Source organism: Nicotiana tomentosiformis, chromosome 7 (assembly GCF_000390325.3).
Source record: "Nicotiana tomentosiformis chromosome 7, ASM39032v3, whole genome shotgun sequence".
Taxonomy (NCBI): Eukaryota; Viridiplantae; Streptophyta; class Magnoliopsida; order Solanales; family Solanaceae; genus Nicotiana; species Nicotiana tomentosiformis.
In genome coordinates, this window is record NC_090818.1 from 36,251,901 (window position 1) to 36,276,094 (window position 24,194).

The 24,194-nt window shown below is 35.8% G+C and overlaps 2 protein-coding genes across 5 annotated transcripts; one reads left to right on the forward strand and one right to left on the reverse strand.

Annotated features, from left to right (window-relative positions):
- Window positions 1–786: 786 nt before the first annotated feature.
- On the forward strand, window positions 787–17,471 carry LOC104087472 (alpha,alpha-trehalose-phosphate synthase [UDP-forming] 1). Of its 3 annotated transcripts, none has more exons than XM_009591955.4 (18): window positions 787–1,089; window positions 4,901–5,329; window positions 5,473–5,570; window positions 5,742–6,130; window positions 7,820–7,934; window positions 8,087–8,188; window positions 9,327–9,477; window positions 10,939–11,027; window positions 11,107–11,155; window positions 12,847–12,947; window positions 13,733–13,920; window positions 14,657–14,774; window positions 15,411–15,590; window positions 15,670–15,792; window positions 15,869–15,956; window positions 16,116–16,246; window positions 16,374–16,472; window positions 16,944–17,471. In XM_009591955.4, exons 2-18 carry the CDS (start codon window positions 4,951–4,953, stop codon window positions 17,328–17,330), a joined length of 2,787 nt encoding a protein of 928 aa, XP_009590250.1. In that variant the 5' UTR covers window positions 787–1,089; window positions 4,901–4,950; the 3' UTR covers window positions 17,331–17,471. The 3 variants fall into 3 exon arrangements, with proteins under 3 accessions (XP_009590250.1, XP_009590246.1, XP_009590257.1); XM_009591951.4 differs by lacking the exon at window positions 787–1,089 and adding an exon at window positions 3,754–4,286; XM_009591962.4 differs by lacking the exon at window positions 787–1,089 and adding an exon at window positions 3,754–4,192.
- An 847-nt stretch (window positions 17,472–18,318) lies between these two features.
- On the reverse strand, window positions 18,319–21,606 carry LOC104087486 (trifunctional UDP-glucose 4,6-dehydratase/UDP-4-keto-6-deoxy-D-glucose 3,5-epimerase/UDP-4-keto-L-rhamnose-reductase RHM1-like). Of its 2 annotated transcripts, none has more exons than XM_070181449.1 (3): window positions 21,429–21,606; window positions 19,094–20,729; window positions 18,319–19,020 (listed from the first exon to the last, which is right to left on the reverse strand). In XM_070181449.1, exons 2-3 carry the CDS (start codon window positions 20,661–20,663, stop codon window positions 18,575–18,577), a joined length of 2,016 nt encoding a protein of 671 aa, XP_070037550.1. In that variant the 5' UTR covers window positions 20,664–20,729; window positions 21,429–21,606; the 3' UTR covers window positions 18,319–18,574. The 2 variants fall into 2 exon arrangements, with proteins under 2 accessions (XP_070037550.1, XP_070037549.1); XM_070181448.1 differs by having other exon boundaries at window positions 21,440–21,578.
- Window positions 21,607–24,194: the final 2,588 nt, after the last annotated feature.

Here is a 24,194-nt window from a genome sequence, read left to right on the forward strand (position 1 = left end):
CTAGGAGGTCATGTTTCAAATTTCAATTGTTTAAATCCTTATAATCCAAATGCATATTATAATCCGCCCAATAGATGAACATATCATCCAACATCATCCAATAACGTGATCACATCATATTCGTAAGAACAATTATACCTCAATTACAATTTAATTACGTGATCACATCATATTCGTAAGAACAATTATACCTCAATTACAATTTAATTGGAGTAAGCTATATAAAATTTTTCACTTTGTTCCGTTTCATTCAACAATTGAATGATTTGAAACAGATTATAATTTCTTTGATATTAGAGATTATCTGAATATTACCTCTTCCATTCACTGTATATAATAGTATCCAACAAAACCCAAAAATTATCGTCAAATAACAATTTTACTGAAAGTGTGCCAATAACGACTAGTTATAATTCAAATTATTATCAGTCAGAATAATTCATATTCACACCAATAGATCTACTATAGAAGGTAAAACACTCTCAAACAAGAAGTTCTCCATTTCAAGAGCTCGAACTCGATAAGATTAATGGTACGCATATTTTGTTAACATTACTTATAAATATATAATAATAAAAAAAGAGAATAAATTCAGTCGCCCAAGCCAATTGATTGACGAACAAGGCCACCCCACCGGGCACGGTGAAGCCAAACTGCCAAACCCAGCCAAAAGGCCCAAAAAAGCAAATGAAAAAGCCAAGTCGGCCAATGTCTCGCCTTCACAGTGCAATATTTATAAAAGGCGGAGATATCCCCATCTCACCCAGCAAAATCCCCTTTTCGCGATTCTGAGTATAGATATAACTCTTCATATGCGCGCGCACGTACACATTTCACTGAAGCTGTGAATTGCAATTTAAAAAAAAAACATAAAGCTGCCTTTTCCTTTCATTTGCTTTTTGCCTCTCTTTTATTCTCGAGCCTTCTCTTTCTTAGCCTGAAAGCTGCCTTCCTCTCTCCCTCTATAGCACTGGCCAGTGGCCACTCTATATATATGCTCTGCAAAACATCTTTTCTCTCTTTCAATTTCAGCCACATTTCCAATTTGAGAATCTAAACATTCATCGTTCATCGCTGCTCAATTTTCAGGTATTTTTTCTCTCTCTGCTATCTCTTTCTGAAAAGTGAAATCTGTGCTGTATGTATATGTATGTGCGGTTCCATGTATTTGGCCGATTGAATGATCTGGATTTGAATTCGCGATCACAAAATCGCTGAAATTCTGGTTGAACAAGTACTTTCTAGGCATAGCGAAAGAGGATGTGAATCCTTAGCTGTTCGCTCTGCTTTTTTAATGCCGTTATTTTGAAATCATGTTTCGGGAATTTTCTGTTTGCATGATTTTCAGATAAAGTGATGATTCATTTTAAATTTATACTATATTATAAAGAGTTTAACCAATATTCAGTGACTGTAAAAAGAATTTTTAAACTTTGTTTTTAAAATGATAAATCTTATTTTTATGAAGAATTACCTGTAAATATTTTTTGTTTAATATATGTATATTTTTATAAATATCTTTTGTTTAATCTAATAGTGTAAAAAAAGTGCTGGTGTATTAAACGCAATATATGGAAGTATAGATATCCTTCCACATGAAATAGAAAAGATCTGCTTCGTCTGATTTAGGAGTATTAGATACTCCACTAAATTTTGAGGACACAATTTGAAGTGCACAAAAGGTGACGTAAAAAGTGCATTGGGAGTCCGCCACTCCATCTTGAATGCAGGAGCTCATGTACTGTTGTGCTTGCCCACTGAATTTGAACTTGTTAAATTTCAGAAGAATAGAATCGGTACACTACATTTAAAAACTATTTTCAGTCTTACTTGCTTATGTGGATTTTGGAATTTAACAAATAACATTTAAATTCATTATTTCACGGTAAAATTTTCAAGTCTTTGTCACCAAAAAATGCTAAAATAATTCTAGTACTCCATATAGTCTGTGAAATGTCACATCTGTGTGTGTATGTGCTTGATTGTTGTAAAGTTGTGTTCAATCCACCCTCCACTTTATTTTCCACTAGGACTGTTGCATAGAGAGAAATCAGAAAAGCTTTGTGGATTTTGTTTTTGCTCTTATTGTTAGTTTTGTGGAAAAAGATTCGGTTGGTTAGGATTGATGTGAACGCCAACCTCGTGAAGCAAAATATTAAATCCTCATTGGTTGTGGTGACTGCTGCTATATATACAGAGCACATCATCCACACACACTTCGTATTTTCTAAGAAGGCCTAGGGCTTTTATTAACGGTAAAGTTTTCTATGATTGATGGATGCTATAGATTTTTTTTTAAGAATATTTCTTATTACTCATTTTGTTAAGGGCTTTTGTTAAGATATAGAATTGATCGATGATATAGAATTCCACTTATGATGTTAATTGATTTTTTTATATTATAGATATTTTAATTTGTTATAGCAAGTCTTTTATTTTATTCCAGCACATCGTCCACACACATTTCGTATTTCCTAAGAAGGCCCAAGGCTTTTATTAACGTAATTTATTTACGGTAAACTTTTATATGATTGATCAATAAAATAAATTTTTTTTAAAGAATATTTGTTAATGCTCATTTTGTTAAGGTTTTAACTTATATCCACTTATGACATAATTGACTTTTACATTATGAGACATTTAATTTGTTATAACAGACATTTATTTTATTTCTATATTTCCAAATTAGATTATTATAGATTGTTAAACTTTATAATAGGTCATTTATTTTATTTTCAAATTTAAATTTTATAGAAATTTATTAGGGGTGGGCATTCAGGCAATTCAGATTGGATATAAAAATTTCGGTTTGGATTTTCGATTTTCGGATTGAAAAAATAACAATCCAAATCCAATCCAAATAAGCTCGGATTGGATCGAAATTTTTAAGTCCGGTTTCGGATTAATCGGTTTGGATATTTTGGATTTTCGATTTTGAGCTTATAAATTGAGATGTGTCTTCTTTTAAAAAAAATGAATACACAAATAAAGTACTCATACTAAATTACCTGAAAAGTTCTTCATGCTCACCGTACCGCAATTATCCAAATAAAGTATTCAAGTAATGAAATTATTATCAAGGAAATGCAATAGAGACATTAATACGACCGATAAGAAGTAGCAATAGTAAAACCATATCCAAATAGAAAGTATTCTGACAATAACTTAATAATTAATATTGAATATATGAGATAATATCTAATGAGTAGGGTATTGAACTTATTACTATTAGCATATGGATAATGGACTAAATATAAAATGTAAAAATTGCGAATTTTTGGAGTACCAAATCCAATATCCAATCCGAAATTCAAAAATTTTAAAAATTAAATCCAAAATCCAATCCGTAATCCGAAAATTCAAACAAAAAATCTTAAAAATTCAGATTTCGGCCGGCAAATGTAAATAGTTTTTGGTGCGAGCTAAAAAATTATAATACCCCTAGTTTTTACCTCTTCGCCGTTGTTGTGTCATTTAAAATTAAGTCTGATAGTGTGAAATTAGTCATAGATAACATTGTCAGGGCATAGAAGTAAACTTATGCATAAAATTTTTAATAACTTTGATTGAATTGAAAATTAAAGCCTCAGACTCCGCTGGACAACGTTACGTTAACCTGGGGTCCTAAACGCCTATAATCATATTTGAGATTCCTTTTCAGATATTAAAAAAAAAGAATATAAAATAGACCCTTTCAAAGACTCAAGTGGCCCGTATAGACCCTTCAAAAGAGGGTTCGGGTTCTCTATAATTTCTTCTGATTAATTTTTTATTAGGTTCGCTTCCTAAGAGAATTTTTTAATTAAAACAAAATTAGTTCCTGGGTATTACCATGAATGTGCATTCTTGCGTAAGCGCTGCCTTTTCCAGCTTTTTTAAATACGAATCTCAAAAAATAAAATCTGTGTCAGCTGCATGGCTGTAAGGCTTTATGTACCTTTTAAAGCTTACACGAGGATTCGTCTGCTCTTCCACTTCCACTTCCTCTCTCGCTATGATAATTCTCTCTTCTCTGCCACCCGAAATCTTTATATATTCTCTATTTCTCCCTCTTTCACCTTAATCAAAGGTTACCAATTTAATTCATCCACCAAATGTTAATTCTTGGTTCTAACTCCTGCTCTTTCTGAGTCATGATTCTATAGCTTTTCTGGTTATTGACGTTTGGATCAAATTAGGCCCGAACCCCCAGGTTTGACCGAGTTGATTTCTGGTGGTTTTTGAAGTTGGGTTAGGACTGTTTACCTGTCACACAAATATTTGTGGCTTTATTAGCTGCCCAAAAGGTTAGAATTCTCAATTCTATAGCAGGCGTTGATTTTCTGCATGCAATGTGTTTGTGCTAGTGTCCGAGTTGAATCTAATAATCGTTCTTTCTTTTACTTTTTGTGCGCCTTTATACATATACACTTGTCCTTGCTCACTTTGGTTGATTTTTCTCGTTTTCTTGAACTGAACTTGCGATACCAAATGAATTGTACAACGTAATTAATTAAAAATCTTGGAGGAAAACAGCCAAGACTCTTAGTGGTAGACCCCATTTCCCCTGTAGAATTCTGTGGATCCCATTCTCCCTGTTATCTCTTCCTTAGTATAAGTCCGTTTTTCTCTATTATTGGTTATTCAAATTTTTTAAAGATTGGATTGGTACGTGTCTAAATGTTGCAACATGGATAGCGACCCACTAGCTTGGAATTGAAGCATAGTTTTATTGGGTTATTCAACAAGAATGCTGATGTCCTGTTCATATATGTTACCCTGGGCTGTGCAATTGCATTTTCACTGTTCGTACTTGAGGCGATTGTGGAATTTTAAAAATTCTTATATCATTCAGGAGGGAGTTTCTTCTATCACTACCTCTTAATTCGTTATAATCAAGATGAAAGACGTTTGTTTTCAGGGACAACAGAACTCTATTAAATTCATCCTAGGAGGTCTTATTCTAGACAGATGCCAGGGAACAAGTATAACGGAAACCAAACGGTTGCCACCACTCGATTGGAGAGGCTATTGAGAGAAAGAGAGCTAAGGAAAACTAGCAGAACTTCTCATCAAACAAGCGATTCTACTGATAGCAACAGGGGCAATGAGCTCTCTGACCATGATTTTCGCCAAGGAGAAGCTGATAATGCAGGAGTTTCATATGTCGAACAGTACCTAGAAGGAGTTGCACGAGCATATAATGAGGGATGGGAGCGGCCCGATGGACGGCCCACCAGACAACGACTCCTGGTTGTGGCTAATAGGTTACCCGTCTCTGCAGTAAGAAGGGGTGAGGAATCCTGGTCTCTGGAGATAAGTGGTGGAGGTCTAGTTAGCGCTCTTCTTGGTAAGCTAGCTTCCTTTCAGTCATTTCTGATTTTACATTTTGATTCTTATTTTTTACCTAGACTCTAATTATCTCTTTTTGGGAGTTTGATGTTCATATTATCTAAGAGACGGTCTAATTGTCCTGGAAATAATTTGTTGAAGGTGTGAAGGAGTTTGAGGCTAGATGGATTGGTTGGGCGGGTGTGAACGTGCCAGATGAGGCGGGGCAGAGGGCGCTTACTAAAGCACTAGCAGAAAAGGTTTTAATACATCGTCCTCCTCATGTTTTTGCCACCATATTTCAGTTTACCACACTTCATTGCCTTTTTGAATTTAAGACTTTGGAGATTGCTTTACTTCTTTTTTTTCTCCAGGAAGAATGCTTTACCTATATCCTGCATTTGTTTACCCTTTTGATACTGTTCTTGTAGAGGTGTATCCCTGTGTTCCTGGATGAAGAAATTGTTCATCAGTATTACAACGGTTATTGCAACAACATATTGTGGCCTCTTTTCCATTATCTTGGACTTCCGCAAGAAGACCGCCTCGCGACTACCAGAAGTTTCCAGTCTCAGTTTGCTGCTTATAAGAAAGCGAATCAAATGTTTGCCGATGTTGTGACTGAACATTATGAAGAAGGCGATGTAGTCTGGTGTCATGACTACCATCTCATGTTCCTTCCTAAATGTCTCAAGGAGTACAACAGCCAAATGAAAGTTGGGTGGTTTCTACACACACCCTTTCCATCCTCAGAAATCCACAGGACTTTGCCATCTAGATCGGAGCTGCTCCGAGCAGTTCTCGCGGCTGATTTGGTTGGGTAAATTCTCCTTTGAGCAACTCATTCTCCTGCATATCATCTAACTTGTTGTTTTAGTTTAACCTTCATAATTTTGGAAATAGTTGTTTGGGCCTCAGAGTGATATTCCTGTCTCTATGTGCTGAGAGTGAAAGTTGAAGTAGTGGATAGCAAGGATCTTGAATTCTAAGGTTGTAGGCGTCGATCTACGGGTTTTGTTTAGTAGAAATAACTTATTACCGGTAAAAAAGAAATAACGTACTAGTGGTTAGATTTATGTGAAATCTCTTCCTCTCACTAACTTTACCTGGTTAGGCCTGGCATGAAAGATATGCTTTGGTAACACCTAGCATGATTGTGAAAGACACTCTGCCAAGAAAGTATAACTAAGAAAAGTCTATATTAAAGAGATTTACATCAGACCTTAATAGCAAAGTGTGCTGGTTCTGCTATTTCAAATCTGCAGCAGTTTCCCCATCATTAATGTTGAGAATAATGGGTGTTCCATGAATCTGCTATTAGTTTGCTGCTAGTTCAATTATGTTAGATGCTTGGAAATTCATGCTGAAGTTGAAGATCCTTTTATTGAATTATTATTTGATAGGATATTTGGATTTAGTTGTGTTGAGATTCTGATGCTTCAATTTCCTGTGACCATTTCTATCTGCATGAACTTGTACTGTTATGGTTTTAAATACGAATTGCCACTTCTGGTTTAGAATGCAGTACCAAGAACTTTCATGCATCGAATGTCTTCTATTAGAGTCCTTTCCGTTTTTTGGTGAGAGGTTTCCATGTATAATATGGGGTATTCTTTCAGTTCATTGGATTGTAAAGCTTCAGATAAAAGTTTAAGCCGGTGTGACTTTTTCCCTTTTTAAAAACCAGATCCTATTACTTAATTACTAAAAACTTGATAGTATTTGGGCTAAATTTAGAATGGTAATCCAAGTGGCTTCTTATTTGGGCCTCCTGATGTTCTATTGAATGCTAATCATTAAACATAATGCTCATCCATGGATTTTCCTCTGTAAATAATACATGTGTGGTTATATTTTCAAAACAAACTGTCTGCCAGTTTAGGTTCTTTTATTTCAAAGTAGGCTTTGAAGTTTCATTCCAGAGTTTAAGCTGATATACAGATATTTCTTTTGTGAAAAAAAATAGGATTCCACTAGTTAATGACAAAACTGGCTAGCGTTTTGGCCAAGTTGATTCGTAAAAGAAAGTGTACTGGCGAAATTGGTTCACAATCGTAGCATAATCTTTCAAATTAAGCTGAAAAGGAGAATATGCTGGTTTCACTGGTAACTTTTAGCTGTCTGTATAATGACTATCCAATAATTCTAGAAGACTAACATGAGTTGCTCTTCCTCCTGATTTTCCATCAGATACCAGTGTACTATATTGCTCAGCTGTGGGTTTCCTTGGTACTATGTTTTGGTTTTATCATGAAAGAGTAGCTAACTTCCACTTCATTGCACATCTTTGACTTCCTGGTCCGTTAAGGAAATGATGTCCACTTTTTCTCCAGTGACTTTTCATCCGTTAGCCTCTATGTAATGAGAGTCCTTAGGGCTTTGACCTATATTTGCATAGTTTGATGATTTAAAACCATCTAATTGTTACTCAAGCTAGGAATGATTAGTCATGTTTTAGGGATTTTTATTTGACTTTCTAATGGATCAGTATGTTAAATTTCCTCTGCAGTTTTCATACCTATGACTATGCAAGGCATTTCGTTAGTGCCTGTACTCGTATCCTTGGACTTGAAGGAACTCCCGAAGGAGTAGAAGATCAAGGTAGACTGACCCGTGTTGCTGCGGTATGTTAAAGTTAACTTTCTACACTTTCACACAACATTTCTGCATTAAGAAATTCTCTAATCCTCATCTAGAAGATTTTGTGTACTTAGCCTTGCGTAATATCAACTTGATTTCTTTCTGAGCAATTTTTAAATTGTTTCTGTACATACAGTTCCCCATTGGTATAGATTCAGAGCGATTCATTCGAGCACTTGAAGTTCCTCAAGTTCAGGAACACATTAAAGAACTAAAAGATAGATTTGCTGGGAGAAAGGTATTTCTCTCCCGCTCTGTATCCTCTCTATCTGGCCTGGTTTTTCTTTTTTGCATGATATCACTTTCATGAAGTAAGAAATATCTTTTTGTTTTTTCTGATTCCAAACGTTTATATTTGCAATATGCATCACATCTGGAACAATTTGCTTTTCGAAAAATTTTCACCAATTTCACTGTCTATTTTTAACTGTGAAATCTTGGCCTTGAATTCCATCAACATCATATTTCCGCTTCCCAGTTCCTTAGGCCAGTTGGGGACTTGGTCATGACCTGGATCCATCTTGGGTAATTTTACCATCGTCTCCTGAAAATTGTACCTCCGCTACAAAGATTACAGAAGTAATGTCTCCATTTGCTAATAGTGTATTTTCGATAAAATGGGGGCTAGATAAAGTAGTATGAAACAGGGGCAGGCATCCGCCATAGATTCAAGTCCTACGGCTACCTGTCATCACAATACTTTCATGTGCTTACATCAAGCAAAAAGTTGCCTGTTTGCTATGCACCAGAAGGTGTGTCTTGAAAGCGTAATAAGTAAATACTTCCGTTATGTTACTTTAGTTGACATGCTTACCATTTAGATAGTCGGATATTTCTTACTAAATTTCTCCTATTATGAAACAGTATATAGATATGAATATTGAAATTGGACAGAAATTTTTAAAAAAAAAAAAAGAGAGAAAAAAAAAGAGAGAAAGAAAGATTTCTTTGCATTTGCCAGGAGTAACCATGTTCCGTTGTTTTGCTGCCTTAAAACAGATGTGGCTTTTACACTCTCTTAGAATTTCCATGTGGCTTTATTAGGGCTGGAAATCTTTCCCCATTTTTCTGTTTTATACAAAATCCATATTCCTTTTTTCATTAAAAGGTGAAATGTATTTGCTTCTAAGTCATGTATGTTTCAATTTTCTGAAGGCTAACTGGAATTTCCTCGTCCTTTGTTGCAAAGCTATGTCAGTCTAGTGTTCTTGCTAATCATTTTTTTATCTTGTTTTATGTATACCAAACTCATATCACTTTCTTCTGTTTCTGCCTGTTGTCAGGTAGGAGGATAACCTTATCTACTGCATTTGTTTATGCATTGGTCCTATAAACTTTTACCTTGCTTCGTTTTCCCTAAATAAATCTGATTACAGGTGATGTTAGGAGTTGATCGCCTTGATATGATTAAAGGAATTCCCCAGAAGATCCTAGCATTTGAGAAGTTCCTTGAAGAAAACCCGTACTGGCGTGATAAAGTGGTTTTGCTGCAAATTGCTGTGCCAACAAGAACAGATGTTCCTGAATGTATTTTCTTGGGCACATTCACTCTGAGTTCTTCTTTATTCCTAAATCATTTTATTTTTTCCTTTTCTCCTATTTGCCATTACTGCCTGTAGGGAAAGTTTACTTTCCACTATACTGGTCCAGTTCATCATCATCTGTTTTTACATCTGAACAGAGAGTTCCTAGGAAGGGGAGTTTTTTGATTCATAAGTCTATTGGTCAAAGCCTAAAAAAATTTGTCTAGGGAAAGCATCATAGATTCTTTACCAAATATAGACGCTCTAAAAATTTAAAGATCCCTGTTAATGATCTTAATGATCCGGACTTGAGGGCTAGCTAGCTTTTGGAGTTGTTAAGTTAATTGTTAAATGTATCCAAAAAAGAATGATCCAAACTTGAGTGCCCAGGAAAAAGACATGTGCCACAGGCATTCCATCATAAATCTATTTCGTTGCAGAATATAATCCTTCCTTCCTGTTGGCTAATTCATCTGTGCTTAGAACCATGTGTCATCTTTGATTACTCCTAGCTTGTTAGCAAAGACTCAGATAGCTGCACCGGTAGGAGATAGAAGTGATCATATTAGAGAAATCTCTCTCTGTCTCTCTCTCTCTCTCCTTATTCACTTTCCATTTCTTTCTGTCTTAAACCTAGTGCGTACTTTCCATATTGGTTTAGATATTCGAAGGCATTCATTGATGTTAAACTGTATGTTGAGGGAATCACGCCTCATTTTACCTTCCACGCTATAGCTGTAATGAAGTTTTGTGTTGCAGCAGAGACATCAGGTACAAAATTTAAATTAGAAAGTTGCATAACAGTATAGTTTGGACCCAACAATGATCTGTCGTTACATTAAAGAACTTGGCAAGAAAACTAGTTGAGGTGGTTATCTGATTCTTTTTGGTTTCATTTTAGAATAAGATTGCAGTGTGTAATGCTAGGACATTGGAAAAACATTGCACATGTAAAGTCTTCTCAAAGAAGTTGAAGCAGTTCAATACAAATTTAGAATTCTTGATAGCTAACTCTGAGCATTAATCATCCAGCACAGTCCTCAACTTGGACAGAACATCCATGAGAGGAACAAAGATGGGATTCAAACCAAAGCTTATTACATTTTTTATTCACCTATTTTCCAGTGGATTCCGTGAGATACTTTGTCTGTTGCATCCAGAAATGCTTCCATGAAAATGGCATTTTTAATCTGATGAACTTTGGTGACTAGCTTATTCTCCTTGAATTAGCTCAAGTATCACTCATAAAGGAGATTCTCTTGCGAGCTTTCAACTAGGACAATGCTTTACTTCCCTTTTCTGAATCTTAAAAACTTAAATATCTGGGAACTCATGAACCCAGCTGGACCTTAAGGACAGTCAAATTTCAATGAGATTTACTTGGTTATAAATGCTGATGTATGTCATAATTTATCTTCATGCTTAAGTATGATATTTTACTTGGTTTCACCTTGTATTTTTGCAGACCAAAAACTTACTAGTCAGGTTCATGAGATTGTTGGACGCATCAATGGCCGATTTGGAACTTTGACAGCAGTGCCTATTCATCATCTGGTTAGTTTTTTTTCCCTAAATTCATTGTTCCTGAATTTTATACCAAGGCTAATATGGTTATACTGTTTTTTCAATGCAGGATCGATCTCTTGACTTTCATGCATTATGTGCACTATATGCTGTAACTGGTAATCCCTTTCATCTTGCATTTAGTTCTATTAGCAGCTTCCACACCCCATTTGCACCCCCAACCCCCACACTTCTTAGTTGCACTACGCTATGCTATTCTGTGAGATAATAATGTGTAATATTAGTGTTGTTTCTGCTCATCTATGTTTGGTCATTTTCTTCTGTACTTTAAGAGTAAGTGTAAGCACTAGTACTTGCTTGTGCTCTCACCTGGTACGAGTTTATTAGATTGTCTCTGGAATTGGAACTAAACTATGAACAGAGAAGAGAAGAGCGGTGAGCAGTTGATGTTTATGTACGGTTGTACTCCTGGTTAGTAAATAGTTCTTTGTTAATACATATATGGGGAAGGGTATATCTCCACACAGTTTTCATAAGGTTGTTTCCCTTCAGGTTTGGTAATTCGTTCTTTTTTAAAGCCACTTCCGGCAGAATTTAGGATAATTACTCCCCCAGGCTTAAAATACTTGTAGTTTCACGACTCTTATGGTCCTTACAAATGATATTGACAATGGAATAGTTTATAAAGGCCTCTGCATGTTCTCAGAGAAGTCTGCATCATGTTAGATTTTCTAGAAAAATGATATCAAACTTGCAGATCCGGAATTGGTTCAAAACTTGTGAAAGACTGAAGATACGTTTAGATCTGCTCACTGGGCTTTATTATTGAGATCTGGCATATTGTTTTAACTTCATCCTTTCCGTACTAAATGGTTGAATCGTTTTGATGTAGTAGTGAAATGTGGGCATTCAGTCTGGGATGGGAAGGAGAATTGTGTCTATGAACATGTAGGTATTGTAGTTATATATTTTCTTACTGCCTTTCTCCTGTGAAGTTCTTTCTGCCTCTGGCACCAAACCAACATATTCCTTTCCTCACACTCTCATCTTGCTTTCACCCAAGGCAGAAAGTGATCATCAGCTAGAAGTCCAAGAGTCTGTTTTCATGCTGCTTTCTTTGTTTTGGGTATCTTGCACTTCCTTCTCTATTGGTTGATTTTCTTATAATGAACACAGAAGTTTGACCATGATCTATAGATGGGTTTTACCCTGCATGGACTAGGGAGAATGATTTTATTGCTCCAGCCATGAAATGGTCTTTCATGCACAGGTCCCCAGTGGTTACCTGTTTGTTCCAACTTATTTCCTATATGGATTGTACTTGGAGCATGGACCACTGAGGTGCCGAGTTCTTAGTAAGCTACTGCAACCAGTCATGTATTAAAACATGGCTTATCGACTAGATAATGCATAAGTTGTGCTCCAGGATTTGAACAGGGGATGAGTATGCTTGGTCACATTCAGAAAACATATGCATGACATAGTCCAGATATACCTTATTGCTTTAGTGATCTTGAAGGGAACAAAAAAAATCCTTTACTAGTAATACAGTTTGTATTCTACTTGTCATATTCCCGATGGTTCGAGACTATAAAATGGTAAAACGATATATTACTGACGTGATGGCAAAAAGTTTGCAAATATATAATCTTATAGAATAAATAATTACTGCAAGATTATCATTGTCATCGTCCCAAATACCATTCTTGCTTTTGTTATAGTTGATGTACTATTATATGATATATATCGGTACCTTCATTTGTCTTTTCATCATTAGCTAAATCCATGTGGTAGCTACATGCCCGTTCCTGTTGTATTTGACTTCTTTTGGCAATGTCTTGTTCATCAGATGTAGCGCTGGTTACCTCCTTAAGGGATGGCATGAACCTTGTTAGCTATGAATTTGTGGCCTGCCAGGAGTCGAAAAAAGGGGTCCTTATTCTCAGCGAAGTAATAATCACGTATCCAATTGCAATTCTATTTCCTCGAATGCCATATTTACTAGTTTTTTGGTTTCACAAGTGTTTTATGCTTTCAGGCATTGTGAACAGATAAGATGAAAAGATTTTTGCAGCATAACCCACATAGATGGACATTTTTGTGTTTCTTTGCTACTTGATTTTGACAAGTCTAACAGTTTATCGAAAACAAAAGCAAGATTACAGTTATCCTAATTCCTTTTAAAATTTTGATGCCCCTCAGTCTTCTTGAATCACACACGATGCTCCATACATGGTATCTTTTGTTCTATTACGTCTTATTCATTTCCAAAGTCAAGGAGGTTATTTTTTGTAAGACCTTTTGCAGATAGAACATCTGATTTGACAAGTTTCTGTGACACAGGCCATGAACAGCTGCGCTCCAGCTTCTTTGAACAGCCTCTGTTTTTGGTGTTTTCTCGTTTAGATTGCTTTTATGTGACACAACATAGTATGTCAACCAAATAAAAAAATCAATCCCTTTCTATTCAGTTAGATATCTAAATAATCCATAACTGACATGTTGCTTATTCTCTTCCTAATTGTGTAACTATTGAGTATTCTATATCATACGTTGTCATGGAGTAAGATAATTTGTGAAATCAAAATAATGGAGCTACCATTTCAGTTTTGCAGTAATTTTGAAGGAGATTTTACTGCTGTGCTGTCCAACACCTTGAAATTGTCTCATCTCTCTTTGTATGTGCATAGTTTCAATAGATAAATTTTCTAATCTTTCATCTCGTGCATTTGTAGTTTGCAGGTGCTGCACAGTCCTTAGGTGCTGGAGCAATTCTGGTGAATCCATGGAATATCACAGAGGTCGCTGCGTCGATTGGGCAAGCTTTAAATATGTCAGCCGAAGAAAGAGAAAAACGCCACAGGCATAACTTTCTGCATGTGACTACCCATACTGCTCAAGAATGGGCTGAAACTTTTGTGAGGTGACAATACATTTCAGCAATAGCCTATTATCGTTAACAGTGTAAAGCTACTCTGAATTTTTTCCTAATCACTGATCAGACTCCTGTAAAGAACCTGTTTAGCGGCAAAAGAGTAATAATAGTATAAAACCATACAATACCACCCTAATTGTTCTACTTTTGCTGTAAACACAATGCCATGCAACAAGGCTTCTTGAAGAATTGAAGAAGCAAGATAGTAGAGAAGTCAGTTCTTGCTTGAGTTTAACTTCATGGCTGTGGCTCTGATGCTTCAGTGCTCATTTGCACTTTCTTTACTCAAGTTGATTCTTCCTATCTGTCTTTAGTTCGGAGTTATTTGATCCATGGATTGGAACAGGTCAGGTTAGACCTTGGATTTATATTTTTATTCTTAGGGTCATAAAAGTACCTATGCAGCCTGTTTAACTGACTAGGATCTTATGTCAGAATATACACACTCTTATTTAGGGTATGCCTACCTTGAGAATGATTGGAGGTACCATATTATATAGTTTGCATATCTTCCTTGATCATTTCCATGTTTTGTTGCATGGCTTCTCTCGATATTAAACAACTCTCCTATGTCAGCCGTTTTAATCTTTCCTCGGCATAGATACTGTTGGTGCAATTTAAGCATTGTCATGTTTATTAATTGAGATTATAAATGGATCTTTTAGTAGAGCTTCTTTTGGATAAAATTTGCATATTAATCGGCCACTATTCCTCTTCTTCGCAGTGAACTAAATGATACTGTTATTGAAGCTCAACAGAGGATAAGAAAAGTTCCACCCCGACTTAACATCAGTGATGCAATTGACCGCTATTTGTTGTCCAATAATCGTCTACTAATATTGGTACCTCTCATCCCTCTTTCAAATGTAATCTGCTGAAATTATTTATCCAGAAGCTACAGTTAACTGTTTTCCCTAATGATTCCTGTGATTGATAATAATCGTTTGATTCTGGAAGAGTTCATATATAGCAGAAAGGCTACCTAGATGGCTTTAGACAATGAATCAAGTTAGTGGCAAAAGCCTATGCTAATTTGGATAGCATACCAACTTTTTTTGGATTTGACATGTTCACTCGAGTCCAAGTTATGTTGGTGATGATTTGGTGTGCATATTATGGGTGAAGGGGGTGGCCTGCTAATGATTTTGGCTGTAGAAGTGAAGAATTAGCAATAGAAGAATGAAGGGATCTGGGATGCTACCATGATTCCGGGGCCTCGGTGATTCTGGGAGGGAAACATCTCCAGTTAGTGGTAGACTTTGTGGGAAGGGGTTATACGTGTGAAGAAGAATAGATGCAGCCTCCACTTCCCCGTACTTTGCCTTTGTGAGGACTCTTTGGGTTTCTCTGTCGAATGCCTAAATTTCATGAGATATTATGTTTTTAAGTTTAATTTTCTGTTCTTTTATACTGATATGCAGCAACTAGCTAAGTTAATGACAATTTCTTGACTTGATTACGGTGGTCCTCAAAAACAGGGTTTCAATTCTGCGCTGACAGAATCGGTGGATACCCCTGGAAGAAGAGGTGGAGATCAAATTAGAGAGATGGAACTGAAATTGCATCCCGAATTGAAAGAACCATTGACCGCAATCTGCAACGACCCAAATACAACAGTTGTTGTCCTCAGTGGAAGTGACAGAAATGTCTTAGATGATGTACTGCATTACAACTAGCAAAATTTCAATTCCTTCAACTATCGCTACGTTTTTCCATGCCAATTTTGTACCTTTGCAGAACTTCAGTGAGTACAACATGTGGTTAGCAGCAGAGAATGGAATGTTTTTGCGATCTACAAATGGTGTATGGATGACAACGATGCCAGAGCATCTAAATATGGATTGGGTTGATAGTGTAAAGGTATGAGCATGTGTAGCTAGGTTCTGAAAGTGGATTTTTCAGCTCTAACTTTTCTGGTTCTTTTGACTATATCCAGCACGTCTTCGAGTACTTCACTGAAAGGACACCGAGATCTCACTTTGAACAACGTGAAACGTCACTTGTTTGGAATTACAAGTATGCAGGTAATCTTAGTTTCATCATCTATTTTCCTTTCAAGAAAATTCAGTCATGTAGTTTTTGTTTTTAGATTTTTCAGGTTTATCTTACCTTCGGCGTGTCAACTCTCTTTCCTCTATTTAACTTATAATTTTCATTTGTGGGGGTCTTCCATGTCCTTTTAGATGTTGAATTTGGAAGATTGCAAGCTAGAGACATGCTGCAGCATCTTTGGACAGGCCCAATATCAAATGCATCTGTTGATGTTGTACAAGGACTCCGCTCCGTTGAGGTCCGAGCAGTTGGTGTTACAAAGGTGACCACATTGTTTCTTATGATAATATGACCAGAAAGTTGCTCCCTGAATTTCATTTCAAGCGCTTGATTAGTTCATGAGACAATTCTTTTTCCCAATTCTCATACACCCATATATACACATGCAGGGAGCAGCAATTGATCGTATACTGGGGGAGATAGTACATAGTAAAGCCATTGCAACACCAATTGATTACGTCTTATGCATAGGGCATTTCTTAGGGAAGGTAGATTCCTTAAAGCTATCACAATATCCTTTCTTCAAGTTAATACTGCTATTGCTGTGAGCTTCAAATTTTGTAACCCAAAGTTTCCCTGTCTGTTAAACTAGTTCCAGATTTTGATTAACTATTATTTCAAAAAAAAAAAAAAAAAAGAAGAATTAAATGCTCCCAAGAGAAAAAACTTAAGAAAACTAAAGTAGCATAGGTTGATCATTTGGAACTGTATACTTGTTTTCCTGTGTCCATCTTGAATTTTGATGCTGTTGTATGCCCTGTCCTGTCCATTTTATTGCTACACTATGTCCATCTGTATAAATATATTAAAATTCATGGAGTAAAACTAGAAGGATCATGTTGCATCCAAATCCTTTGAACTTTGTATGTTTTATAAGTCAAACTTCAAACGACGCCAGGGGTTTTTATGAAATACAGATGCCACTATTCTGATTTCTGTCTGGTGTCTTTGTAATGTAGGATGAGGATGTATATACCTTTTTCGAGCCAGAGCTTCCTTCTGATTGCATTGGTATTCCAAGGGGTAAGGTCTCTGATGCACTGAAGGTACCAGGGGAAAGGCGATCGGCGCCAAAAGTTCCGTCTAGCCGAACTAGCTCAAAATCATCTCAGAGCAGGAATAGGCCTGTATCGAGCTCAGAGAAGAAAACTTCCAATGGTGGTGGACGTCGGACCTCACCTGAAAATGTGTCCTGGAACGTGCTGGATCTGAAGAAGGAGAATTACTTCTCTTGTGCAGTTGGCAGGACTCGTACAAATGCTCGGTATTTGCTCAGTACGCCTGACGACGTTGTTGCTTTTCTAAAGGAATTAGCTGAAGCATCTATCTCAAATGCGCCATTATGAAAAGGATAAATGATGCTGGTGTTTTTGATTGAGGGAGATTTGTATGGAGGATATTGAGCAAACGTTTATACCTGCTTTGCGTTGGATATATAGATGTCTGGATTCAAAATTCTACAAAGTAAAGAAATAACCTTTCTGCTAGCTAATAACAGACTTCCTCTGTCCCTCTTCCGACCCGTATATGTTTTTGCGCGTCGGACTTTAACATACATATCGAGCAGTTCAAAATCACAAGCACTTGTCACAACTCACAACCATCATTTATGGAGTCACTCATTAAAATGAACTTCAAAGGAGAATTCTTATAATTATTTTATTGGCCATTCTTTTGTTTTCTAGTGTTCAATTTCAGTCTTCTAAATGGAATTCTTAGAAAGGCAGAGATATATTGGAATAGAGATAAAAATAGTTAAAGGTAATTCTTATCCCTTGCTTATGGTGTAATAAAAGAACAGTTGAGCTCATGTTGACTCTCTTAAGAGTTGCTTGAATGGAATCTGGTTTTTTCATGTTTCTAATTCACAAGATAAAATCATTGCACCTATTTGGTTTACATATATGAAAATTTGAACTAACTTCTTAAATCTTAGTGCCTCTATCCTAATAGACCCATAAATGTTTGAAAGTTGGATGTCCAAAATAGGAACATTTTAGGGCCTATTATTCTTCAAAAAATTTAAAAATCAATGTCAAATTCACTCCAAAGGAACTGATGCATTGTTGTGGTTCAAATTAACCATTCTTCCTGGAATGGAGAACGTATTTGATAAAGTCATTAAAGTAAGTAAATTATTAAGAAGTAAAAGATGATTTTCTTGTAAATTACTGAAACCAAATTAAAACCATCCATGCTAAACATGCCCTATGCATTGTTTATTGCTGGGGCCCAATAAAGATGCTTCCATACAGTTATTCTGCCTTTAGAATACTAGCAAAATACAAAGACACTTTCCGCTCAATATGTGGAAGAGAAAAACAACACTAAAAATTGGAGCAAGAAACAATTCATAATTCCATATATATTAGATTCAACAAATAAACCCCTTAGCATACAGGGTTGATAACAGATACATGGGGAACTCCTATCCAAAGGAACAATCAAGCATAGGAATTCTAATCACTGGTAGGAATCTAAACAGTAGAAAATTTTGGCTGCTAATGATGAATAATGACTAAACTAGAATACAAAGTCAACTAGCATATTGATCCAAACCAGAAGTCTGCTCCCAATAACCTAAAGCTTATTATGCAGCAGTTTTTCTATTTGGTTCAAATACATATTTGACCAATGATTCTTTGATTGGCAGCAACTCAGGGAACTCCTTTTTCAACTTTGAAGCATCCATCTCATTGTTACTGCGAGCTGCAACAATTACCTTAGCCTGTTCTTCCAACGTGAAGTTGGCCCATGTAAATTCTGGATTTATATATTTCTTGTACATCTCCAAAATCTCATTATGGCTCACAACACCGGGGTTTGTGAAATTCCATATGCCCCTGAGATTACGCTTTGCCATCTCAATTGAAATTGGAAGAAGCTCATCCAAAATCGTCATGCTGTTGGGAATATTGACCACCTTATTGTAGCGACTAATCTTGGTAATGAAATTACGGGGGTTGCTGAGGTCTGAAGATATTGGCATCCGGACTCTGAGGGTGCAAACATTCTCGTATTCTTTCAACAACTCTTCTACCTGGTGGAAGAAAGAAACAAACAATATCAAAATTCGTAAAAGAATACCCACATAAGTCTTAAGGAGTACCTACCATAGCCTTGGTCTTTGAATAGAAAGAACCAGCGAAATTGGGCATGTCTTCCTCTTTGAATCCAATACCAGAACCTTCTGGGTGTGCAGCATCATATTCAAATATGCAACCAGTGGCAAAATTCATCATCAGTAAACCATGCTCTTTACAAACATCAGCCAAGTTTAGAGTTCCAGCAACATTTGTACGAATTGTTTCAGTTTTATGACTCTCACACCAATCAACATTAGGTCTACCGGTGACACCAGCAGCATTGAATACATGTGTGGGCTTGACAGCGTGAATGTCTGCCAAAAGTTGTGAGCGATCCTGCAGACGTCCCCTTCCATACTCATAAGGAATTCCCTGTTTCTCACAAAGCTTGCCTAGCAGACCACCAATCCAACCAGTCCTACCATAAATCAAAAACTTATAAGGTGATTTATTAGGGGGGTTGCCGATCTTGGAAGCTGGAACTACCATCCGGGTCTGGTTGGAGTTTCCAGAGCACTCAGATGATCCCGAGTCATCTTTTTCAGCTCCTCTCTCTACCCCACCAGGCATCATCAGCATTCTAGGATGGGGAAGCAATGCTCCAGAGACATCTCCCCACCAATCAGGATTACTGATATACCAGTCCATGGTTTTTTTCAGACCCTCTTCCCACGTGGTCCTCTCTGACCAACCCAAGTTCTTCAACTTCTGATCGTCTAGAAAATACCTCTGGTCATTGAAGGGCCTGTTCTCCACAAACTGAATGCTTGCATCTGGATCCTTGTTAAAAAGCTTGCATAGATCTTTGGCAACATCAATCACCCTCCTCTCTTTCTTAGTTCCAATGTTATAAACATGACCAACCTCTCCTCGGTGAAGAACAACCTCGAAAGCCTCAGCAACATCCTCACAGTACAAATAACTTCTAACATTTGAACCATCTCCGTGAATAGGAAGAGGCTTCCCCCTCATGGCTAGATTGATAAACTTTGGGATTAACTTCTCAGGAAATTGATTGGGACCATACACATTATTCCCTCTAGTGGTTATAACAGGCAATCCATATGATCTCCCATATGCCATAACAAGCATTTCAGCACCAGCTTTTGTGGCTGAATATGGGTTCGTAGGAAGGAGTTGTGAGGCTTCATGGTTTCCCACAACGGCATCCTCATCAGTCTCCCCATAAACCTCATCCGTGCTGACATGGATAAACCTTCTGATCTGACCAGTAACTTTGCAAGCCTCTAATAGCACGTGTGTACCATAAATGTTGTTCTTGGTGAACTCAAAGCTATTACCAAAGGAGTTGTCAACATGGGTCTGAGCAGCAAAGTGCATTATAGTGTCAATGGACTCAGTGATGAGAAGGTAGTTAACAAGATCAGCACTGCCAATGTCTCCCTTAACAAACTTGAAATTAGGGGAGGATCGAGATGGATTAAGGTTTTTCAGGTTGGAGCAATAATCAAGCTTGTCAAGCACAACGATTTTGTAGTCGGGGTAACTCCGAACAAGGCGGTTGGCAACATGAGATGCAATAAACCCTGCAGCCCCAGTAATGAGTATATTCTTAGGAGTATACGTCGACATTTTGATGCAGCTTCTTCAGCTAACGAATTTCAAATCAATATTCAGAGTTTAATAGCAACTCAAATCCTGCAAGAAATAAATTAATTTCATCTATTAACAACTGTCAAACCTAAAGCTTAAAAAAGAAGGCGTAAAGGGAAAAAAGGACATAAAAATGATTTCTTTAATAACCAGGTAACAACAGAGAATGTTTGAGAACTAATAAGCAACTATGCACCGACAAAAATATTAACCAAAAACAAGCCCAGAACATAAAAGTTCGACAACCCGGATTCTGAAAAGTACCTAATGCCATAAATCTGACTATGTGGAGAAGGGGGGGGGGGTTGTAGTAGGTAAAAGCAAGATAAAAAATGCGAGTGAATATACATGAATTAATAAATAATTTCCCTGGATCAGCAATAAAATATAACCACAATATTATAAAAACCAGTATTAAATTATGAATCAATCAATTAATTATGTCACAAATCACAAACTAATGGAGATTTAGAAAAACCAGCACAAAATTGAAATTGAAAAGAAAAAAAGCACAGATCATCAGATCCAACATAGTATTCTGCAAAACACAACATTCTCATTGCTCATCAGCATTTCAAATGTGTGGTCCACAATACGATGCATGCTCGCTTATCCATAACAGATCTGGAATCATAAGTTTGCAATGGCAATAAATTGGAATCAAAGCATATGTGCATTCAAAAACCAGATCTAGCCCAAAGTTATGAATTGCAAACAAGAATTAAAATATAAGATGAAAATTACAATTGGCTTACAGATTTTCCAGAACCAAATAAAGGATCCAAACCCCAAAATACAAGAAAAGGGAGACGAGAGAAACGGAAGAGACTTTTTAGAGAGAGAAAGAGAAAAGCGTGTGAAGATGAGAGTCAAGTATCGTATCGTATCGTCTCCCTTTTGTGTACGTATTTATACACGCACTACCCCTACAAAATTTTCATGCAAATCTAATGTTCTTCTCTTCCATATTTATTTATTACTGCACCAAAAATAAAATAAATATGAAAATGGAAACAGAGTGTGTGTTATTGTTATAGCGGGAGGGTGAAGAGGGAATTGAAATTACTGTGGTGCCCCTGGAACGGTGGTTGAATTACACCACGCGGATTTTGTGGGCCTTTGTTTGGGCCTCATTAATAAGGAACGGTAGCTGGTAAAAGCCGTTAGTTGTTTTATTATTAGTGGAGAAAGATAAAATAAAATAAATATTAATACTATACTAATACTAATAATGAGAATAAAAATGAAAAATGAATTTACTGGAATTTGGGGGACAGTGGAATGTGCGAAAGGAATATGATGACACGTGATTGTTTGATTAGCTAATTAATGTGGCAATTTCTGATTGGATTTACTCCTTCCGTCTCACTTTTACTTGACACGTTTCGACTTTTTACGCATCATAAGAAATAATAAATAAAGTGCATAATTTATCATGATACCCATATTAATTAATACATATTTTATTGGATTTGAAAAAATGATTTGAAATGAATAATAAATATTGTGGTATAACATAAAAAAATTATTTTCTATTAATATATGTAAAATGATAAGTAAAAATAAAAATCTATATCATAAAAGTACGGAGAGAGTACATGTTAATGATTGATTATTTTAGTGCACATTAGAGATATTAACTGTCATAATTGTACTCTTGCTGGGAACTTTCATATTCCATAGTTGTACAATCATGATATAGCTGTTTCCATTTCTGTCATGATGTGTATCTTTAATTGATGTGCGAAATGAATTAAATTATTGCCCGCAAACAAAGTGGTAGTCGGCTAGGAAATTAAAAAAATTCCAACTCAATGTTATACTCACCAATTAAACTATGAGTAATAAATTTACACTCGGGAAATACACTTATTATTTACTCAAAATTATACATTTACCTAAGTATCTTATTTCATTGATTAATTAATTAATCTGGTTTGATGTAAATCTGGACGTGTGAAAAGCCTTTTCCAATAGCAACAACAATCAGTTGCACCCAAAAGTGTGGCTCACTAGTCAATAAAGTAAATTGAGAATCATAAGAATTTATGTTCAAATTTCAGCATACCGTAAAAATATTAGGTAATTTATTCTTATTTATCTAAATATTGTTGTACGAAATTAATCGATACTTTTATTACTGAAAAATAATAGATATTTCATAAAATTAATTGAGGTGTGTGCAAGCTAACTAGAACACTGTGATAATTCATCATCAGTAAAAGTCAATGGCATTTATAAATGCACTGCATCTATAGTTGGCTCTGGCGTAAAATAAAGCATTGCTTCCACATATCACCTTTTTATTTGGCTTTATTTCTGGAATTGTGTGTAAAAACTTTGCATAAAGTACCACGTTAGCTTGTAAATGTGTAAAAACTTTAAATAAAGTACCACGTTAGCTTGTAAATCAATCACACCGCAATGTGATACTATACTATTATTCCAATAATACCTTTGACTCAATTAGTTTCTCTATCACGCGGTTACAAGAAGTGTTTATAGATAGTGTATTTTCCTTAACATATATACTTATATGCTTCGTCTCATATTATATATCATATTTCTCTTTTATACGGCCCTTAAAAAAATATTAAATAGAATTTTTTTTGATTATTTTATCCTTATTTATGTCTTAAGACATAATCTATCATCATTAGATATGTATTCTATTATTTATGTACCATCTCCATCTTACTAGTAAGGATAAAACGAGAAAAAAATAATTATTTTGTCTTGAACTTCTAAAATGATAAATAATTTAAAATAACTATTTTTGGAAATCAAGACAGCTAACGTGAGACAGAAGGAATAGATAACAAGAACAAAGACAATAAATTTTATTTATTTTTGTCTATGAGACACGACTAAAGTAACAAAGTTGAGAAGCCCCACTCCTTGATGCATTTGGGGTTTAATATAAAATTGAAGTATTATCACTTTTTGCTCGCGTTAGAAAATATTTATATATTGTAGACAAAAAAGTGTATAATTCTATTGTTGACGATCTTGTGACTTTTTATATAAATATAAATATTTACTATAATCACTCGTATTGTTGACGATCTTGTGAATTTTTGGGCAGGGGGCCAAAATGACCATTTGTTGTGCAGTGGTAGTAGGTTTGAAAATTTGAGTCCACGAGTATAATGTGCTTCTGCTTTTGCAATTTCCGTACTGTCCCTCTATGATTCTTTTCGTTGGATTCGTCTCCTTCACTATTTTTACTCATCATAGTTTCACAGATATGAGTGCGCATATCGGGTTCAACTGAATCCAATACTTTTGATATGAAATATAAATTTATATGTAAAAATTTATTAATATTGCAATATTTAGCAATACGAACTCATAACTTTAAAAATACAATGAGTTCAATACTAAAAACTTTACAACTTGAACCATAAAACTTAAATCTTAGATCCGTCTATCTATTAATATTTGCTAATAGGTTTTAGTCTTGTTATTGTGTTGGTTTTGAACCTATTGCTTTGACCTTATAATAGATTT